This window comes from Halichoeres trimaculatus, unplaced genomic scaffold (assembly GCF_033239565.1).
Source record: "Halichoeres trimaculatus isolate MK-OKI-2021-1 unplaced genomic scaffold, fHalTri1.1 fHalTri1_scaffold_11, whole genome shotgun sequence".
NCBI classification, from domain to species: domain Eukaryota; kingdom Metazoa; phylum Chordata; class Actinopteri; order Labriformes; family Labridae; genus Halichoeres; species Halichoeres trimaculatus.
This window is the reverse complement of record NW_027437189.1, coordinates 11498631-11521216: the sequence shown is the minus strand read 5'-3', so window position 1 is coordinate 11521216 and position 22586 is coordinate 11498631. Positions and strand designations below refer to the sequence as shown.

Here is a 22586-nt window from a genome sequence, read left to right as displayed (position 1 = left end):
GTTGGCTGAAGACTGAAACATTGATGAGGGATAACACCAGCAGCAATGCATCTGGCGCACACACAGCCAATGATAGAGAGATGCAGGCGGACTCTGACAGCTTTACGAGTTCCTTTCTTCTCGCTCATTCCCTCTCAGAGCCCCAGAGAGTCGTTGTGTCTGCCCTTCATCTGGTTTTCATGAGCCAAGGCTTCATGTTTGGTATACCCTCCTCACTCTCGACCCTACATCCGAGCCTTCAACCCCCCACTGCACCCCTAAGACATGGCCCCCTTGACCCTGCTCCTCTCATGTGCCAGCAGGGCGTGCCAGCAGGGCGTCCCAGGGGTCAGCGCCTTGTCTCTCATCATCTCCTGGCTCTTCTTGCACCTTTATCAACCGTCAGACAGACCCCCCACAAGAACACTCATCACTTCATATACAAATACACGTTATGGGTTTGAGCATTGTCTTTCTCTGCATATTAGCTCTGGTTTCTGAAAGATGATGTTATTTATTTACCAACAGATGCAAAAGGGCTCAAACACAATTTCCATCGTTCATTTAGGTCCAGGTCTTTGAGGGCAAAAATGTTTTCAATTTCAAATTATGAATAGTAAAAGTACTCTTTGATAAGAACCAGATTATGATTTGTTTTGAGGCTTTAGTGAAGGCAGAACAACAAAAAAATGAAGATGTCAGCATTCATAGACCATTATTTTCATTTAATTGTAATCAAGTGTATGACATTTTTATATCTTGTGATTCCAATACACAACATGAATAAATCAACTCTCCAGTAGCAGCTGAAGGCTCACAAGTGGATTGAGCTAGCATGCTGTTATGCAGCATCCAAAAGTTAGCATGCCAACAGGTGTAATGTTTAATGTCATGCTTAAGTTTTTCAAACTGGTAATTTAGGAAAGTAAAGCTAAAGCTGCTACTGTGATCAGATTTACAGGCACACAACCATGAACCGTAGCATTGAACTGCAGCATACTTGCTCGATATCAGCTGTGTGTGCCATGATGTAATGTTGTGTGTGTTTTCCACTAAACAGCTCGTACAATGTCAGTTCTTTCACTGCACACCTGCCTCTTTGTCCTCCTCAGCTCTGTTTCTAGTCTTACCCTGGAGGAGTCTTTCCATTGGCCTTGCTCCTCCTCCACCCTGTCTTATTCAAATCTCTCCTAACACAGTTACTTAATATAATACAAAGGTACTACTGTGCTTTGACTACTGTTATGAGAAGACTAAAGAAAAGAACTGATTTTTTTTTTAATGAGGGCAGCCCTGCTCTCTGTTGACCGTAGCCCAGTGTAGGCTAACATCTAAATTGATGGAGTCAAAGTTCAATCAAACCAACATCTTGAGCTAACAGGGGCTCCTTTTGTTGTTCTTAACTACACCTGCAGATTCTGACTTTAAGAGGGAGTAATGTGCTTCTTTAAACCTTTATACTGTCCCTTTGGTACCCTCTTAGTATCTTTACATGGTTTAGAGCTAAAAATATATTTTTTAATCTCACTGATGATCTAGAAAATCATCATTTCATGCTTTGTTTTAGCTGATGTCTCTTTAAGACTCACGGATCCATAAACCCACTTCCATCTGATTGGCCAGACCTCTGAAGGCCTGTCCAGGGCAGAGCTATTGGCAGGCCTAGATGTTTGAGACCCACCACACACCTCTAAAGTGTCATACACAATTAAGGAGTAGATCTTGTGCTTTTTTGAGAACAGACTTTTTTATGCAGTTTAAAGACAGATTCTGGGATTTCTGCAACATACGAATACAGAGCTGTTTGAAAATTTGCACATGCTTTGTAAGGACATCCAACATTATTAATTTATATCTATAGTTAAAATATGGGAAAGCACGATACCCCCTCTCTAATTGAGTGGATTCTCCTTTTAAAAGTGTGAAATCTAAAGAACTAAACTTTACATCTCAAGTGACTGTCAGTAAAAAAAAATTCTTGCCTCATTACTTTTTATCTCAAACAAGAGGTATGGAAGTACTGTTTACTGGAACTGTATGTCAGACTTAGTTCCCCTGTTTGTCCCCTTTTCTCTTCAAATGTAACTTTATATACAATAAAGCAAAGTGAGGGATACCATTTGTATTTTAATATCCATCCTGAGAACGCTGGACTTCCTCTCTCTTACATTTTCTCTGTTCTATCTTTTTGCTTCAAGGTGTGCTTATTCCTTCACCACACCACACCACACCTCCCTCCTCCTCCTCCTCTTTTTCCTCTTGCAGCTCAGTGCAGGTGCACTCCCTCAGAGGAAAAAGGCCAGATCTGTTCTTTAGCCTCCAGAGCAGCCGCCCCTTCACTGTAAGAGCTCTTTATCTCTGCCTGACAGAACAGCTGGATGCTGCCCACATGTAGTATTTCTCATTTCTTTGCATTTCTACTCATGGATATTTTTTTCTCCTGCTGTTGAGAAGCTTGAAGCTTTGAAGTGAGATGTTTAACTCTGCTTTGGTTCTACTGTTGTTTGTTGTCTTTCTCTTACAGGTCATTACAGCAGTATGGCAGTCATTAGACGAGGGGAAGAAGTACAGTCGAAGCCAAGCAGTGCATTTATGACTTCCTGTGGGAGGAAGTGAGTAGCCATCGCCCCACCTGTGTCGCAAACATACACACACCACAAACATGACGAACACACCCTTCCATGCTGCACAAGTTCTGCTCCTCACACGCACACATAGACACGAACAATGATCACAAAGTATTGAAGCGAATAGTCTTGTGCGTCACAGCACGGTAACACGATCATTATGGGTTTCTGTAATCCATAATTAGAGATGCAGGGCTGTTCACATGCACACAAACGTACAGAAAGCACTGCTTCAATCATTTGTTCTGCATCTGATTTGCTGCTGATGATGCACTGTGATACCACATCATGGACTCATGTAGGCACACGTGCACAGCAGAGCACATCACAGACATTAGGGTGATGAAGATGGTAAAGACTTCAGACTGTGAACCAGCAACAAGAAGATACAACTGTATCAACACCCTGTTAGCATATTTTGGAATGGCTTCCTTCCTATGTAGCTTGCTACTTCGGGTGTGGACTTGCAAACACCATAAATGTTCAAAAAAGAGGGTGTTTGTGGACCAGTTTCTTTCCCAGCGCTGGCGGGGCAGATAAACTTTGAACACTAATAGAAAGTGCTGATGACAAAGTAATTCCATTGCGTCACTCTTCCCTTGACCTCAATCTGACAGACAATGTGGATTTTTTTTTAGAAGTTTTCCGTAAATATTAAAAAAATAATTGTGACTGTTTTAGCCCCATTAACAGCACCACGACCTGGAAATCTGATATTGTGACAGCCCCAATTTCTATTTTGTTTTGCATGCCCTTCTTTTCTTCCCCTCTCTTTTCCACCTCCCCCCCACTAGGCCTGTAGACCTAAGACACTTCCCCGACACCTCCAGCTCCGGAGCAGCAGCGGACAAATCTGACAGCTCACATTAGCCCAAGCGTCTGTCAGCCACCCTCACACCTTGCGCGCTTCCGCTGCTCTGCAGGAGGTGGATCTCACCCTTTGCACTGCTCTCACTTCTCCAAACGGACGGCTTAAGCTCCCTTCCTCTCCCCTCCTGTCCCACCTTCAGTTCCCCTGAGATAACTGCTCCATGATTATCACCATTATCCTCTTCTGGGAGCCCAATAACTCCTAACCCCAGAATCTAACAACAGCTCAGACTTTGGTGGATTAAAACAGGTTTGGATCATTTTATGAAAAGAACCTGGAAGTTGTTAAGAATGACTGTAAAAACTAAAATACTTCATAGAACCATTTGTTTGATTAGGCACCATAACGACCTGTTTCTTTCCTTCTTGTTGTTGCTCTTACTTCAACAATGTTTTAACAAGAGGACTGGGAACAAGTAAGTCAGAGTTTCCGTAAGCATAAAGCAGAGACAGGCAGATTGCTCAAGATGTTTATATTGTAAAGAGTAAAGAGGGCTTGATCCCGTGGGTACGGGGTGACTACCCACAGTAGGCCGATTACCACGTTAGGAAACATCCTGCCCGCTAGCGACCATCGATGACATCATGCCTGTGTGATGTATTTGTACTGCTGTGGAGCCTGACAGCGCTGACTCCCTGGGAAAGGGTCAGCGGAGTTTCATGCAATAACTTACTCAAGTTTAACGATCATTAACCGTGTGTGCGCACGACCCAGCGCGCACACACTTGCCTTAGAGGCTACGTGCGTGCATGTGTGTGTGTGTGTTTGGAAACAGCAACCACAGGAAAAGCAGTCTTTACATTTAAGACTTGTGGTCAAACCGAACTTTTCTGGGTTTTACCAGCCGGAAGGCAATCAAGAGGTCTCAGATTAACTCGCAGCAGCTCTGCTGACCTCCGTCTCTTTCTCTCTTTTTCCCTCTCACTGCGGCCTTTAAACATGCTCACCCTGCACCAATAAACTGCAGGGCTGGGTTCCACCTCATGCTTCAATGGGCATCATGTAGCAGAGATTTATACTCCAACAGCCTGAAACTAACAGGAATGAATCTGACTGTGGTGTCTTTCTTTGGCTCTTATTTCATCAAACATAGCTCATTGAATCGACAGAGTTTTGACATTTTTTTACAAACTTCAGCAGGTATCACACCCATTGACTGTATATAGACAGAACAGTGTGGCCCGCCATTTACCAGTGTACGGTTTTGAAGCCAAAAGACCTCTGTCAAAGACGTCGCCGTTGGCGGCCAGAGTCTGCGCAGTAGAGGCAATGAGGGACTCTGAGAGAATCTTAGTGTAGTCCGGTGACAAAAATAATATGTATATTTTTCTTTCAAGAGTCTAATCTCTTTTTGACTCTCTCTTGACCTATTTTACATTCCCCCCCAAAATACACAACGGCAGCTGTCAATCACCGTTAAAGGTGACGCAAGGCCTCGTTTTCAACCTCTTATAACTAATGAAAATGAAACTTTTCAATGAACAGAACTTGAACACAGGGCAGCCAAATAATATCTTCAAATCACCACAACAACTGGATGTGAGAAACATTTCTAGGAGGTATGTTACTTTTTTAAAGTTTGACCTCAAGCCATCTGAAATGGCTGGGGAGACTGATTTTTTTAACCTAAACTGCAGCCAGCCACCAGGGGGAGCACCTCGAGCCGAGCAAGAAGACATCCATTTTTCTACAGTCTAAAATCACACCCAATAGAAGCTGTAAATGTTAAATGAAGGTAGACTTGTTTCTGTTTTTTGCTTTTTGGGGAGGAATTTGAATGAGAGACCTGGATGTGTTGGTTAACACATTTTAGCTGTTATCTTCACTAGTGCTCAAGAAACCAAAGTAAGACATGAAAGTTTGGATGCATTGAGGGTTTTTTTAATGCACAGGTTGTTTCTTCAACTTTCAGAATTACACAACATAATAAAAGCTGAACATTAAAGATACTCTTTTTTTTGACCCAGGGAGACCCAGCTTTGGCACTGATAAGCTGCTTCCTCTCTTCTTCACTTGTCTATTGAAGAAGGTTTTTCAGTGATTTAGATAAAAAATTTCTCTTCAAAGTCTTTTTTTTATAAGCTAAAGGAAACTGAAAATCAGTTTTTGCTTCTTGCTCATAACAATGAGCTTGATAACAAAAAACACCCCACATGTTGTTTTGGATTTTGCTTTGTCTTTATATTTGAATAAGCCTCTGTTTTACTACATCTCAAACTGGTGACTCTAAAGAGCCCACACACGACAGTGACTAAAGCGCCTGCGGGACAAATTGAGTCATCTCGGAAACGGGACTTCATCATCTTCCCTCAGAGATCTGTCAGAAGATTGAACCTTGCTGAAAAGAAACGGTGACAACAAAGAAACCACATCCTAAATCCTCAGCCTCTATTGTTGTGCTGAGTGACATAATGTGTTGAGAGATGGGGATGAAGCCAAGCAGATCTGTGCGAAGCTGTGAGGGATCTTAGTGCACCAATACCACGGCAACCATCTGCACTTCCTCAGGATAAAACAACTTCGAGACGTGGAACCACAGCCGTTCAGTTCCCCCACTCATTCTTCCCCTCTTCCCTTTGCTTTTATGTTCTTTAATTTTGTGGCGGCAGGGGCCACACCCTCCCCGACCAGCCCAGCCGCCTCTTATTATAGACCTCAGGAAAATTCACATACAATACACTCATTGGCCCTAAAGGACACACACATGTCTACACGGTGTCTCCATAAAACTTTTATAATTTCCTCTCAGCATCTTACGCACACATGACGGGCACATTGGCACTCTGATCTTAACAGCTTGTTGTTTATTTTCCTTAATTAAAGCCTTTTGCTATTCAAAATAAACTAAAGAGCTATGGAGGAAACACAGCTGCACACTTGCCTAAATAAATAGAAAGCTGCCACATGAAGTTTGAACTCCACGCTGCACAGACGCAAAATGTCATCACGTATCATAAACGCTCTTTGGTACTGGTGAGGCTCGGGTTTTACGGGCTTTGATTTGGCTGTCAGGGTCTGGTGAAGAATCTGTTCAGTATTACTGGCTTCCGCTAACACACACATCACACAGTCCAGCTGGTGACTGGGCAGGGTAGGTGGCTCTGAAACTGTGTTTTACTAGCTATCCTCACACAAATGCTCTACAGCAACTACATTTACCCACAAGGGATCCAAGACAGTGACGGCACGCTATTCATTCATGATCCACCTTTTCTCCACTTTTATCCTTTTCTCTGCTCTCTCCTTTGCTTCTCCTCTCACCTCCTTACTCTCAGGTGTGCCCTGGTGCCCAGCAGAGAGTGCTGTGTTTGTTTTTGCAGCAGCTGAACAGGTGGTCCCTGGATCTCGAGCTGCTTTTTCTCTTAGTCTTTGCCGTCAATGAGATGTAGGAGGGTACACTCACTGGCCACTTTATTAAGTACTCAACTGCTCATTAACCCAAATATCTAATCAGCCAATCACATGACAGCAACTCTGCAGCAGTTCAGCATGTAGACGTTAGGGCTGAGTATTGCTAAGAACCTCACGATTCGACTCAATTTCAATTCTTTAGGTTGCGATTCAATATTGATTTGATCCAATATTGATTTGATTCGGTATTGATTTAAATTTTTAGGTTTTTAAGGCCCCATGTGAACGTATGTGGTATATCACCTCTAGGAATGGGTACAAAATTAGGTACTTTTATAGGTACTGACCGAATTCTGACAACAGTGCCGAGTACTGATTCACATTAAATCAAAAGTTACCATATTCAGGTACCTAAACGCATCCTTGTGACTGTGAAGGAGTGGAAGAGCAGGTGATTTTTCACGCTGGACATGAACACAGCATTGCAAGTTTATATAGGGACAAATAAATATGTTACATTGGAAAACTTTGAGATTATACTATTAAAAAAATAATATTTCTTACCCAATAAACATACACAAAAGTACCAAAAATTGATACCCTTGAGTACCGATACTGATTGCCAGGTACCAGGCATTGGTACTGTATTGCTTCAAATGTGAAAGGTTCCCATCTCTAGTCACCTCACATTTTGGAGCAGTTAAACAACTCAAACATCAGACTTTAAAGCTGGAGGAGTTGGCTTTACACTGCTGCCACTTTGGCTGCCATTTTGTTGTTGTTTGGTCTTGTGCAGCCTCATCCATATGACGTAAATATTACACACAGCCCCCCGCCCCCCTTCTGCCAGGAGGTGAATCAATGCAGAGGATTTGCTGAATCGATATGGAAATGGCGAGGAGACGCAGTGAAGATGACCTGCTGAAGTTCAAACCAAGCATCTGAATGAAGAAGAAAGGGTTGAAAGGGTTAAATGTGGTTGTTGGTGCCAGACAGGCTGGTCTGGGTATTTGTCTAACTTCTGATCTACAACCACATCTATGATCTACGGTGATCTACGGGGAACAATCCAAAAAGGAGAAAATATCCAGAGACCGGCAGTTCTCTGAGAGAAAATGCCATGTTGATGCCAGAGGTCAGAGAAGAATGGGCAGACTGGTTCAAGATGATAGAAAGGCGATAACAACTCAAATAACAGCTCAATGCAACCAAGGTATGAAGAAGACTATCTCTGAACGCGCAACACCACCAACCTCAAAGCAGCTACTGCCTTGTGTCAATGGTAGGGGTGGGGGAACAAATAAAAAATTGATATATCTGGATTTTTTTTGGACAAAATCAAAATTGGGATTCTTTGTCCAAATAATGATTCTTCTTTTCAAAATTAAATTCTTTATTTCACTCTTTGTTTATGATTGGAAAATAGTTGCCACTTTTCTCCAGCATGGTGTGAAATGTTTCTCTCTGACACACGTGATAAGCATTATATGGGAACATATGGCTTCTGATATAGTCTGTAGACATTGTCATCATCATTTAACTTTTTCACATGGTCTGATGTTAAAAAAGCAAATTAAAAATTGTAAAAATTGTTAGAATTGCAATTTAAATTGAATCAACACCCCAAAAATTGTAATAGAATCGAATTGTGAGAAAAGCATATCATCCCAGCCCTAGTCAATGGTTCAGGCTGCTGGTGGTGGTGTAATGGTGTGGGGGATACTTCCATGAGCATGGTTTGAAGTCCACAGCCTCCCTGGGTATTGTTACTGACCATGTCCATCCCTTCATGATCACAGCGTACCCATCTTCCAGCAGGAGAACCATGCCCATGTCACAAAGCTCAAATCATGTCAAACTGGTCAAACTCTGGCAGTTTGTTGAATCTGTACTGGCAAAATGTTGCGATGCCAACTTCGGATAAGAAAACACTAAAGTAACCAAGGTGAAAGAGAAGTGGCGAAAGGATGGAAAGCTTGTCATTTATTCTCCACGCACTTTTGATCTCTTTACAAAGATTTTGTGTTTCATGCATATTGAATAGCAGCTATATGCAGTCAGACGGTCTGAAAAAGGAGAACTAATATGAACCCAACATTCCTGGCAATGAAGGAGGTCGGTCCATCACTGAGACAGACCTAAAACTCCCGCTGCTCAGTGCATCTGGGTCTTTTGACCACTCGCCACATTGTCAAGTCCCACCCGCAGAGTGTTTCATCATCTCTCCCAGCAAGTGCCTGAGCCCGGCCAAGACTACAGGGGCTCTGCTATGTGCATCCAGATATCATCCTGGACTCCTGGGTTCAACAGGTGATCTCTGAGACACTAGTTTGTTGAAATGAAATAAATTCCTGGATCTCTGTCTCTGGTCTAGCTCTCTAGGTGCTTGATTTCAAGCCAGATCCATGGTATGCCAAACTGTGGAGAACATTAAGAGAAATTACCTGACAGTAAAGCAGAGCTATCTGTACCAACTGCTACATTCCTCCCTGCTCAGGAGAAGCCAATAAAACATGCACTCAATAACACTAATTAGCTCCAGGAACATTCCTGTTTAGTTAAGAAAAGGTTCCTTCAACACATTTATGCCCATAAATACACATGCACAGGCTTTTAGTCCAGTGGGAGCGTAAACAGAAGCGAAAACATAAATCTATAGGAGGGAGAAAAGAGTGCTAACATGTATATGTATACTCCTTTCTAACTACAGAGGATCATTTAGCAACTCATACCGAATAATGCATCAAAGAACAAAAACATAATGACAGACAAAAAAGTGGAGTATGTTCCTTAGAGAGGAGTTGGAAATGATGTTGAGGGAAAGCGGTGTCCTAGGCCCAGAGGAAGTGTGTGTATGTGAGAGAGAGTGAGAGCTGTGGAGTGGAAAAACACACTAAAGAACTTGAGAAAGTGTTGAAATGTTTTATGTCTGGAAACACGGGAGGTTTAAACCTCTGGAGGCGAGGGCCAGAGCTAGAGGTTGGAGACTAAACACCACACTGCACCTCTGAGACCGTATGATAACTAACTAATTAAAACTGGGAGGCCGGCGCTGATAATCAATACTGTTGGTTTTGTGAGGGCAGGGAGGGAAATCTGGTATCAGATGGTGGTGCGTGCGGGACAGATTGGAGACAGGGCCAGACGTGATGGTGGAGGTCGAGGTGAGGGGACTTGTTGGACTCAGAAAAGATAAAGTTTCTCTGCACAGCTGCTTTGGCAGGAAAACATCTGTATTAGCCTCAGCACCATGAGCCTGCTGTGGAGAGGAATGCAAGGAGCAATAAAGAGACAGGCGGGGGGAGAAGCAACAGGAGATACGAGTATGTTTTCAAAAAAAGAAGAAGGGGGGATATTTGAGCTGCGATATTACAAAAGTAGACACTTTAACGTCTCTGCTATCGGCCATAAAACTCACCCTGCGTGCCTCTGGTGTGACTGTAGTGTGACACAACTGCAGCGGTGAGTGTGACACGCCAAACTCCCTAATAAACCCAAACTAATTGACCAGTTACACATTTCTTCCTCTCTCTGCTCCCTATTACCTCGGTATTAACACGTTCTATAAAGCAGAGAGAGCTGGCAGACGACTGTGTGGCAGGCAGCTCCTGTGGGAGTAGACGCAGGGCTGTGAACGGGTAGAGGGCCAGGTGGTGCCCCGTCAGGTCACCCTGGTAACGCAGAGGATAATTACCTGCTGGTGCACTGACTCACTCTTCTGAGTCTATGCGATCCCTCCTCTGATCACAGCTTTAACTGACTGCTTAAACACAGAGCAATGCTTCAATATGACTCAATTAAAGTGCTCGCTACGTACAACATGGCGGCTTGAATTGGGTCAGGCTATTTAAACGCTGCATTTGCTGAAATAGGAGGAAGAGAAAGATGTGGATTTCTGTTTACAACATTTTAACTCTGTTTACTTTCACATCTGGTGCAGATTAACAGCAGCAGAGCACTGAGCAATTAAATGTGCCTTTGGTAGCGCTTTTGTTTTTAAGACCTGATATATTTGTTCTTTTTGGATGCTTTTATTTTACAACAGCAACTCCTTGAGAGTGTGCAGACATATGGCAATGATGTTACACAGAGGCAGACCTGTGAAGAAATCTACATCCCAAACCTATACTGAATAAAACTCAGATCTAGGCATGTGCTTTATTTTATTTCTACTACAGTAAAAACTAGAAAAGCATTCAGAGAGCGCAGACCTCTGCCAAGCATATTATGATTGTGACGCAACACATTAATGTTATACTCCATTTTAGCAGACTGTCTGCTACAATTTGGTGTTAGTTGCAGGTTTGTACGATAATTTGTTACCTGACAGTGTTGAAAATTATGACCCGGATCTTAGTTTCCAGAATGTTGCCAGGATCTGGATCGTACTTGTACATCTATCAAATTATCGTGACCTTGTAATGTATTGTTTTACAAAGCAATCCAAACATTTATCGTGGAGTTATATACACATAGGTGAAAATGGCCCTATCTCACAACAATAAAGAGTCCTTTAAAAAAATCCTGGATCCAGACAGTGTTTCGGATCACCTCCAAAATGCATTCACTCTTTCCTTATCACATTTTGAACATTTACTGAAAATTTAATCAGGATTGGTTAGTTAGTTTTTGAGTTATGTTGTTCATAGACAAACAAACAAACTCTTCCAAAAACATAACCTTGGCGGAGGTAAAAATGTCTTCATCCATCTGTTATCTTTTCTGCTTATCCTGTTTAGGGTCATTGGGCATGAGAACAATACCTCATTCGACTTAATTCATTAGACTCAGATAATTTGAAGAAGATAACTTGAATGTCTCAGTAATAAGAGCTAAGATGATGTAAATAAGTGAATTAATGAGAAGTTTCCTAGATATGACAAAACTTTGTCTGCCAGCTATGTTGATGAGGAATACAACGTCACATCACTAAGTCAGGTTTTGCCTCTTAACTCAGGAACTCATTTTTCTGATTTGTACCCCTGCTTATGCCAACTCATAACCTTAGTCTCATGAGCCATCTGTGACTTTGTGTCCATGTCAAGCGGCAACCTCCGGTCTAAATATATGAGACGATGCACAGCAAGTGTTAAAATCTGCAATTTTTAAAGTGTCCACTTGAGGCTGGCACCGGAAGTTCTTGAAACCACATACAAGCTAAGCCACAGAACAGAAATTAGATTTTTACAGCCTTGAACAAAAAATGTTTTTTTTGCACTACAAGGCTACGGCAATGTATTATACAGTCTATGGTCTGCGGCCTACCTCAACTGGACACATGAGGAACTTACTTTCTAATTCTATCTTTATCTAACTAGAAAATAACTTATTGGGATTAAAAACTCTTTTTTTCAAGAGTTTCCTGACCAAATCAGCAGAATCCGTTTATCTAAGTCGACCAAAATTGTAAGCACATCAGGCAGAACGCCTGTTCGACATCAGCTTAAACTCCCTCTTTGAAACAAGTTCATTTAGCTTTAGCTCTTTTTGTGGCTCATTCCAAGTAAAAGGAGCCATAGATTTACAGCCTTTTCATCTATCTCAGCTCTGACCTTTAAAAAAAGACAGGAAGAAAAGGTCCTGGAATCAAAAAGTAGAGTTGATGTACTCTTCTACTTGATTAAAGTGGAGATGATATGAGGGAAGCAGATTGAAAATAGACTTATAAATAAGGATAGGATAGCTAAAGTTAGACCTGAATTGCTTTTAATGGATAAAAAATGCCAGTGGGGAAGAAAAGATTCACAGTTTCAGATGGTTTCTCAAGTAAATATTTTGATACCTAAAGGAAAGTTCTCATCTTGTATCCTGAAAGAAGATCACTTCCTGAACATGACATGTAAAGGTGGCTTAAAGCTTAATTAGGATTTTTTTATGAGAAACAAGATGAAAACACTCATTTAAGTTTCAAGTTTGGCGATGTTATGATGATACTGATTTGTACTAAGGCACATCTATGCAAAAGAATAGGAAATTCTCTTATAGCTTAACTAAAAAGCAATAAACAGTTGTTGTTTTGTGTAACACAGGACCAAGTCTCCCTATTTGTAAGAGAAAAACTTTCACAGCCAACTTTATCAGTTTTGAGTCTTTAAAAAGAGACATCTGGTGATATTTCAGATGCTTAAAAGGTCACACACACACACACACTCACCTAAGGCTATGTTATTCAGAACAGTGACTGCATGACAGTACAGGAAAGAGGGAAACTGTGACTAACACACCTCATGATAACATTTTACAGTAAAAGACTATAAAAGACTGTAAACCCCTCCACCCACACAAACAAACTCAGGTGATGATGTTGCTACTGTTTCAGTCATCCAGGATGCAAATAGCAGAGGCCAAAGTCACAGTCCTTTCCTGTGGTCTGAGAGGTGTGAATGGACATTTAACACTGGCTATTATGTGTTTGTTCATGTGACTGCAGTGTGACCAGCCTGTGTGAGAGCCTGACATGAAGTCAGCTGAATTAATACTCGGCTCAAGTTTAAGAAGTGGCTGAAAGTCCTGGAAGCTGTGGTTTGTTGGAGGGGAAATGCTTTAATTTGTGGTGGCTGAGGGCTAATGCTGCCAGAGACCGCTGGGACAACATGGAATAATTATGACAAAGTACCAGTTATTTCTATATGTGTGAGGAGAAAGATAGCCAGATTTAGAGTTTCCTGTTAGCGTTGGCAGGTTTCACATAGAACAACACATCTTATTACTTTCTGTGTGTTCTTATTCCATCACTCTTTTGTTGCCACCTCTAGAGACATGAATGTGTGTGCTGCGTTCACTTGCTGGCGTGTTATCGTGGCATGTCCGGCACACACCCAGTGCCTGGGTGACGTGTGTTACGTGTACATTCTGCATGTATGCCGTAAGCCATTTACACAGCTGGGCTTTCAAAAAAGCAGTGACTCAGTGAGAGGACGTCCCTGACCTGGGGTCTGTCCCAAAGCCCACGCCCGCCTGTCCTGGCTGGCTGCACTCGAGTCACACTCACTCACACCAGCTGACAGAAAAAAAAAAGTGTGTGAGCTCCCCTGAGTGGCAACCAGGAAGGAAAAGGAAGAGATAGTGAAAGCTTGTTTGAGTGCTACTATTGTAGCTCTGTGGCTTACAGAAGAAAATCAGTCATGATCTTTCCAGAATGTTTGGTTATGGTTGTAAATAAAAATAAAAACCAGTGCAGGAAAACAGCTTCTCTCAGGAAGCAGTAACCAGTCAACAGAGTCTGACTAATGCACCTTGGCACGGTAGTTCTGGAGACATGCAGAGCTTTGAGGGACAGACTTTTAAATAAAAGCCACTCTCAGACAAGCTAAATAAGAAAACAAACCCACAATGAGCAAAATGTGGACAGGACGGAATTTAGAGAGGAAATAGTCAATCCTTTTGATAGCCATCACTTATTTCTCTCTGTCTTTCTCTGTCACGTGAAGGATGATGAAGCAGCATATTGTCTGTTTCGAATCAAAGAGCCTGGACACATATTCGACTGTCGTACATTTCCTTGCATTCAACATGTGGCCGATTGCTCACATAATTCAAGCACAAATGCTGATTTTAATAACCAAAGAAGAAAATACATGGAAACTCTGAACAGGACCAGTGAGGAAGACTCAACCTGGATAAACGCCACCAGTAATTGTATTACCCACAAGACCGCAGCAAGGCAGTGTGACTGTCTTTCCATGATCTGTCTAATAAATTAGATAAAAAATGTTCTCTCTCGCTGATGTGGCCCATCTTTGTTTATTTTCGGCCTGCTTTAAGCATCATCCACAGTCCTGATCATCTCTCTCAAAGCTCTCTCCTTGGCTGCGTGCGGCTTCGGCCGTGGACTTCACGAGGCCTTCGACTTTGCGAGAGTCTGCGGTCAAATCCATCTGTGTCACGGCCTGTCAAAAATAGTCACAATGCAGCAGCTTCCACAGTAATTACACAGTGCAGTGGAGAAGCCAGTGTCACCTCCCTCTCTCCTGCCAAGTTGCTCCAACAATGATCTTTCCAGGATTCAGTGTAAACTTCCAACTTCTTGCAGAATTTCACAAAAATATCTGGTGTTTTGCAAACACTAGAACTCTAGAATTAGCTCTGCATTTTGTGCAAAATGATGTCAAAGGTTGATAAAGCAGAATAACCCAGCTGGGAGGTAAGTGGGACATTTGCTGTGAGTACAAATTGAAATATAATGATGGGTTTATCTGTCAATAAATCGGACAACACCTGTAACTGTTGAGATTATTTGCATTTAACAACCTCTCACTATTCCTGACAGCAATAAAAAATTCCAGGAGTGTTAAATTCCTGCAAACATTCTGATAAGATAAGCATCTGGTCCAGAAGCAACATCCAACAATCAAAACCAAAGTACTAGATTAAGGTGCAACCAAATCCCATCATGAGTCACTGTGGGATCAACTTACGCTAACTTTACTGATTTTGGATCAGTATTGACTGGACCATTCTGTAATCTGAGCGTCTACAGGGATGTCTCCAGATTAGAGTGCAGGGAGGACCCAGTGCACTTTGAACCCAGTCTGCTGTTGACTTACTCATTCTTTAGATAACACATGGTTGACATATTATCTGCTGGCTGCCTCCATCATCATCCACAGCGCAGCACCTGAACATTAGCTGGTTGCACAGCTGTTTAACAGAGTGGGACACTGGAATGTGACACTCCAAGCATTGGCTGGAAAACAGCAGCAATTTCTTTGTAAACATGGTTGACGTGCTGGTCTCCTGTACATGTGTATAGCACTGGGGAAATACACATGCTGCTCCTCAAGATTGAAAGCCATCACAACTGACTGTCACTGAAAAGTCTACATCTGAAATATTCAGGATAGGTCCTAAAAACCAGACATGAATTGCATCCAGTGTCATGTTGCATTCAAATTCGAAAAAATTATTTCAGCCAATTAAGCTTTGATAGTTAATAACAGGATCTAGATGCCAGCAGATGATCTCTTAAAAGTGGCTGCAGAAACTTCAGAATAAAACCTCGTGAAAGAAGAGTGCATAACTTTTAAAGAGTTTGCTTTAAAGACCTTCAATGTCTCTTTCTGCTAGAATATTACCCAAATTCACCATGCTCTGACATTGTAAATCAGACAATCCAGACACTGTCTTCAACAGAACTGAGACTAACTAGCATGTTAACGGTGCAAAAAGACAAACAGTAGAATATAAAGAAGTGTTTTAGGTAGTTTGTGCTTTTCCAAATGAGATTTAAAAAAAATTGACCTACCTAAATTGACAAAGCTCATGACCATGTCTGCATCGTTCAAGAAGTTGTTGTCTTGCAGGCTGGCTATTGGGGGCCCCTGGGTGGTGAACACGGGCTTGTACGGGTAGGAATATCTATCCTCGTCCCCCTCTATGGACATGGCGTTATACAAGTCCAACATAAACATCGGCGCAGCGTTGTGCTTGCCGTGGAGGTGGGGTCGCGGCCGGTGCGGCAGCCCCAGGATCGACAGGATCTCGCGCTGCATCTCTCTGCGTTCCTGGCTCTTCAAGCGACGGTGGATGAAGCTGGAGTGGAACTCGTTGTCCAAGGTAAAGTTCGTGAAGGCGGTATCCGCCAGGACGCAGTAGCTCCACACCAAAAGCAAAGCGGGAGCACGTTTGTCCAGCATCGGTGCCATGGTGCTCGCCGTGCGTAATTACGCTCAGTTGTAATCGCCGAAACTCTTGCAAAGGTTATCAAACTTTGTTCAACAGGCAGCCTGTTTCTAAAATCCAAAGTCAAGTACGGACCCTCATGTTGAGGGAAGGGCTCCAAAATTCAACATTAACTCAACTTGAGAATCCTCTGAAGAGTGTTTCTTCTTTATATAAACTCTGCTAACGCGGACCTCCGTCCTCATCCGCAACCTGTGCCCAACAACTTCCAAGTGGAGTGCAGCGAGAGTGGAGGCTGCGAGCAGATCAGAGCAGACACGAACAAGTTGTGAGGAGGCGCTGCATGCTGGGAGGAGCAGGAGTGAGAGAGAGAGAGTGTGTGTGTGCGTGCGTGTGTGTGTGTGTGTGTGTGTGTGGGGGGGGGGGGGGGGGGGGGTATTGCGAAGATGACTTTGCTTGCAGTTTCAGGAGCACTTAAGGCTACATGTGCATACAAAACGGATTAAGACGGGATTCATGATGCCTCTTTAACTTCATATTAAAGATCATGCCGTCATTCCTTTCCCACAATTCTTAGTGGTTGTGTGCTGGTGTAGCGTCACTAATGACAGATGTGCTGACAAAAGGCCTTTCAGTTAAAGTATGCTTACAGAAAAAAATAACACACCTCATATCAGGGGGTGTGTATGGAGTGTGTGTGCCTGTGTGGTAGAGTACTTAACTGGGGGAGAGGTTGAAACATGCAGTTGCAGCAGTGCTCTCTGAAAGTCAGTGTGCAGGTGCACTTTAAATACTTTGCTTCACATGGATTTGAACCGTCAGCGTCAGTTGTCGTTTGATGTCACTGAGGCAGCTGCCGTTTCATGCTGCATTTTTGATATCCCTGCATTTCTATCCCTACGGCTAGAGCAGGAAGTTTGTGACAAAGGCAGCGGTGCAGACAGAGCGCAGACTGCAAAGGAGGGGTACAGATGTTTGGCAGCTGCTTCATCCTTCCATCTGCCCCCCTGGCCCCAGCACCTCTTAAACACCACACTTTAATGGAACGCTCCTGACCCTCTGGTGCGCTTTGCTCTCGCTGACACAGGCAGGCTGAGGGAGCAGAAACAACTGCTTTATCTCCACAGAACTCCAAAAACCAGAAAGAGGGGCTTTACAGGCTTGGCAGCTGAGGTTTTCTAGGGCTACGGCTTGCCAGGTGATTTTTATGACAATAAAGTTAGACTTCAATGGCACACTGAGAGAGGCTGCCAGACGGCTTAGGCTATGATTGCAAACAGAGGAAGGTAGGAAGGAGGAGGCAGAGCATGTCTCAGGGTCTTCTACACTTAGCTTACCTCTCTGCTCATTTAATGCGGTTGTTCATGCCTCCACTCCTCTTTTTCCAATGACAATTTAACATGACTCAAATCCAGAATGCTTCCATAGTCCATCCACTACTCTTTCTGTATATCTAATCCTGTGGCTGCTAGAAAATGGTCCTTCAGTAGTAGCCTGTAACACATAAACATCTCTATCCAGGGCCTCAGATAAAATCAGCTAATGGCCGCAGGTGTTTACATTACAGCATTTTCCGACAGGGAACTTGAAAGGGTCTCGGTTCCACTTAGAACTATACATCTTCCTCTCTTTTTTCCCATCTCCTTCACTTTCTTCTCTCAGTTTTTCATTGTCTTACCCTCCTTCTCTTGCTCTCTTGCTCTTACTGTGAAGGTTGACAAGGTCAAACTCCTGCAGCAACCCCCCAGCCCTTGGCTCAGTCTGTGCCCGGAGAGGGGCTGACAATCCTGGGCAGGACAATAGGAACAGACCCCCCTTTGTTTGGGCCTCCATGGGCCCGATGACAGTCACAGTAAACAGAGGGCACAGGCTGAGGCCCGGCTGGGTGAGCTGCACTGAGGGGCCTTTGACGAGGACAACTAAAGCAGAAAAGCAGAACAAATAGTGTTTGAACCTTCCGACGCTCAGAGAAGAAACTGCTGAGAAATACATACAGCTTATATATTAATCAACACAGACATCAAAACTGTCTGACTATTAAGTCATAGGTTGTATGATACACCCAGTTTTGGTTAACCTCCCTTTTTCAACATGTTTTGTGTTGAATTTTACTGAGCTCATTTTCAGGATTCAGCCTGGAGCACTATAATCTGAGAAAATCTCTCCAAATACACACCTCCAGACTTCATCAGGTTGGGACATGACACTAGCCTCTTGAAACGGACCACACAGCAGTGAAACATCAGTTTCAATAAAATTAACTCTTTCATCTGTTTCAAACTGTGTATTGTTGAAATTCTCCTTTTAATAGCCTACTGATTATTCATCCCACCTCATCTGGTTTTTATAATACTGATAAGTACAATGGCACATGTCATGTTTCTTTTATATCACTGCGTATCCCAGTAAGGATCAGGGTCTTTTTTTGTCTGCCTGGTTATCTCTGTTTCGCAGCTCAAAGCGTGCGGTCAGAGGTCAGATTAATATTTATTTCACGTGTTGCCTCAGAGAGCAGCAGGCAGCAATCCTTTGAAGGCCTGTGCATGCGGGAAGGCGGATGAGGTCGGTTGGAGGGGGGTCCGACCAGGACAGCCCACAGACGATACAGTGAAACTCTTTTTTTTTCAGGGTAAGCTGACCCTCAAATGAAGCAGTGTGAGGTCGGGGTGCAAGGACAGGAGTGGGTGGAGGCACATATTTTCCTCTCCCGCCCTCTTTGTCTGCCTGTCCCATCCGCCCATGTCTACGTTTTTGGTGTAACCCCACTGTGCGCGCTGCACAGAGCAGCGGCCTGTTAAAACAGCCTAACCAGGTGGAGCTGAGCTATTGCAAATGTTCCCCTTCTGGTGTCTCACACTTCCAGGGGCCTCATGAACATATGAGACACAGCTGTGAGACAGACAGAAGAAAGAGAGGGGGCCGGTATGTGAAACTGCTTCGACAGTTCACTTTGTACATCCTACTTTGGTTTTGATGGCGTTTTTAAAAATCTGGATCCAGTTTGGACTGCCAGAGTCTAAGTGATTCTGTTAGACTTGGACAGCATATTCATTTTGGTACCTGGCTTTATACGCAAGAAAAGTGTACTAATGAAATTATGTTACATTTCGACTGCCTGTGTTTGTTTCACAATGATGAAACAGACTCAGGAAACACATTTATATGAAGAGCTACCAGGGCACTGGAAAACAAAAAAATCAGCGGTGCCTGCTTTAATCAAGATGATCAGTCCTGTAGAATGGCCATCTGATGTGGTAATAAATCATACTTCTGTCATCAATCATACACTGGTCCACAGATTGAGACAGGTTGACACTGTCTCCTGTGTTCCTAGACCATCTGCAACAGATGTAAATGCAAAATGTTGGATGGTAAAAAAAACTCACAGACGTCAGTATTTGTCAAACTTTGTGCGGGGAAACTTAGCGGTGAAGAGGTTGTGACAGAGGGACGAGCAGAGAGACACACCAGGCAGGAGGAAGCACAACAACAGCAGCAAACAAAGCCAGAGACCTTCCTGTAGGTATGTGCAGATGTGTGGACACACCCACAGGAGGTAGAGGTACTGTGGGTCCTGCTACGCCCCTTCACAGCTGTAAGTTGATTGTTCGTCACACCAGCATTTGCAGCAGTGTTCTGTCACGACAACTTCACGTGTATTGTTAACTTCTCTTCCTTTAGTTAGTGTTGCAGTTGTTGGTACTGGTTGAGTGAAGTCTTTAGTTTAAGTTATCTGGTACTTTCCAACAAGGGTACAGTTCTGTTAGGTAAAAAGTACCTGACAGCACCTTTGAGGCCTCTCTGTGTGCAGCCACTGTAGAAGTTTATATCATAGTTTTCAAATGTAAAACACACAGTTAAATGCTTTCTGAGTAGGTAAATGAAGTTCAGCCTCTCAGCATTATGATGATGTTATGATACGAAACATTGTCATGATGGTGCTCCCAACAGAGCATTTAAATAGAGATCAAATATTCTGGTTGGCACGGTGTTGAGTGAATCTAATGGATAGAGGATACTTTGCTGTCTTTTCATAGTTACTACAGTAGTTGTTAACAACATATCATATAAAATGTAAAAATTAAAATCCTTTTGCCCCTCTCATACAGTCTATAGCTTCTATTTCACAGCTAGTTTTAAGGTGATGTGTTTTTTCATGTTGCTCTGCGTGATTTGACTTCATCATTCAATCGATCACTTTAAAAGTTCAAAATAATCTCTGACCACTGTGTTTGATCTGTCTTACTCGCATGACAAACTTCAGTGAAAATCTGATTTTTAAGTGGTTTAAATGGTCTATACCAGGGGTCTGCAACCCCATGGCTCTGGGCTCTTTGACTCCTTTGCAGTGGCTCAGATTTTTTATTTTCTTTGACACTAAATAAACTCATGATAACCCTAACCCTAAACACATCAACCCTACCTCTAAGCCTACTAACTCTAACCCAAACCCTAACACTAAAAAAAAACACGATTTAGCATTTTGTTGAACTAAATATGCATCACTTCTTGCCAAAAAGCCTGCCACCTCTCTTCCTGCAGGGAACATCAACAGCCCACCAACTTGCCTTGTACCTGTGGCTAACCTCAAATTTGACACCCCGGGTAAGAAAACTAAATTAACAAAAATACAAACCTGGAAAAAAATACAGATTTTAATTCTGTGTGGATTAATTCATTTAGCTGTCATGTGCCAGCTTAATATACATGCTTGATGACAAGAAATTAGAGAACAAAAAATAACAAGTTATGTTATCAGATTCAAGTTTTCTTTTTGCAGTACCACAATGTCATAAATTCAAAAACCTGTTGTTTGGGCAAATATATTAATTCATTTATTTTAAATTTGTTTAAAATTTTATACACCTATGACTTTTGGGGAAGATAAAGTAGATTTTGTGGTTCAGGAATGACATAAACATCAACAGTTTCATCTGCACCCCTAACTGAAATCTGTGGGTGAGGACATACTCAAAAGCCCTTAAGAGAATAACTACTGTTCTACTTTTTACTTCCACCTCTTTTTTTTTTTCTACCGAGGCTGTCTTTTTCTTTTTTTTTTTTTTTACCCATCTCTATGTCAATCGACTATTTTTGTATTGCAGCAACCATGGTCTGAAAATGTCACAGATGTCTGTGCTTTGAAAAGTACTGACGTATATACAATTTTGACAAACTTAAAAACAAGAACAGCCAACTCTAACCTCAATACTTTTAATTTATACATTACTCCTTTTTATGTTGTAAAATTTAAGTTTCACATCCATCTTACTTGGTAGTCTCTCTTCAAACATCTTTCTGAAATGAATCTATAAATTTCAGGCAAATGAAAAGGTCCCTAGTGTTGGTTGCACTCGATTTTTCTATTCAGCTTCTGTAGATTTTGGATTTTATTCATCACTCTAAGTCCACTTAAACTCTTTCTTGCTCCTTATTTGCTAGTCTGAACAAAGATTGTGAAAGGTTTCGACAGTGACTTTGACATTTATCATCAAATATAAAGAAAATGTAGTCCTCATACCATTCTGTCTCTACACTTTTAGTGATGTGTTTTGGAAGCATTCTCAGATGTGGTAATCTTGTGCTGCACCTTGCAATCCTCACTGCTATCACTCAGTGCCGGTATTCACATTTATCTGGTAGTTCACATCACTCATTCCTCTCCACACAGGAACACCAGAGAAGCACAGACCTGATTTATAGCGCTCAGCAGTCCAGCCAGACCCATCAGTTATAGCTGTTGTCACTGAAAGCCAGAGATACTGTTTTAGTTAAGCCTTCTGTAATGCCCAGCTTAGTGAGGCTTATCCATTGCAGGATGTTATCACTCAGGAACTCTGTCACTTGTGTCATCAGCACAGAGTCCTGGCTCAACACTAAGCTGGTACCTTCACCCTGCCACACACTTATCAGCATCCATTACTGAGGTGTGAGGGCCTGATAAAGGTCTAGCCTGTTCCATGCAGCTCCAGGCTGAGGTCGTATTTAGATTCTTGTCTGGACTGCGAGGGGCTGCAGCTCTTTTGACTCTTGCTCTCATCACTCTGCAAGGCTGTACAGAGCTGTCAATCACAGAGGACCCTGGGTGATCAGTCAGCTCCTCTTTAGGAGATGCTGGTCTGAGAAGCCATTAAAGG

At 42.6% G+C, this 22586-nt stretch overlaps 1 protein-coding gene across 1 annotated transcript in view; it reads right to left on the bottom strand.

Annotated features, from left to right (window-relative positions):
- Nucleotides 1–16735, bottom strand: part of bmp7b (bone morphogenetic protein 7b) — a 30547-nt gene extending 13812 nt beyond the window's left edge. The window contains exon 1 of the mRNA XM_074681106.1: nucleotides 16073–16735. Coding sequence (XP_074537207.1) covers nucleotides 16073–16472 — 400 coding nt within the window. The 5' untranslated portion in view covers nucleotides 16473–16735. The remainder of the gene's footprint in view (nucleotides 1–16072) is intronic.
- Between the last annotated feature and the right edge of the window lie 5851 nt (nucleotides 16736–22586).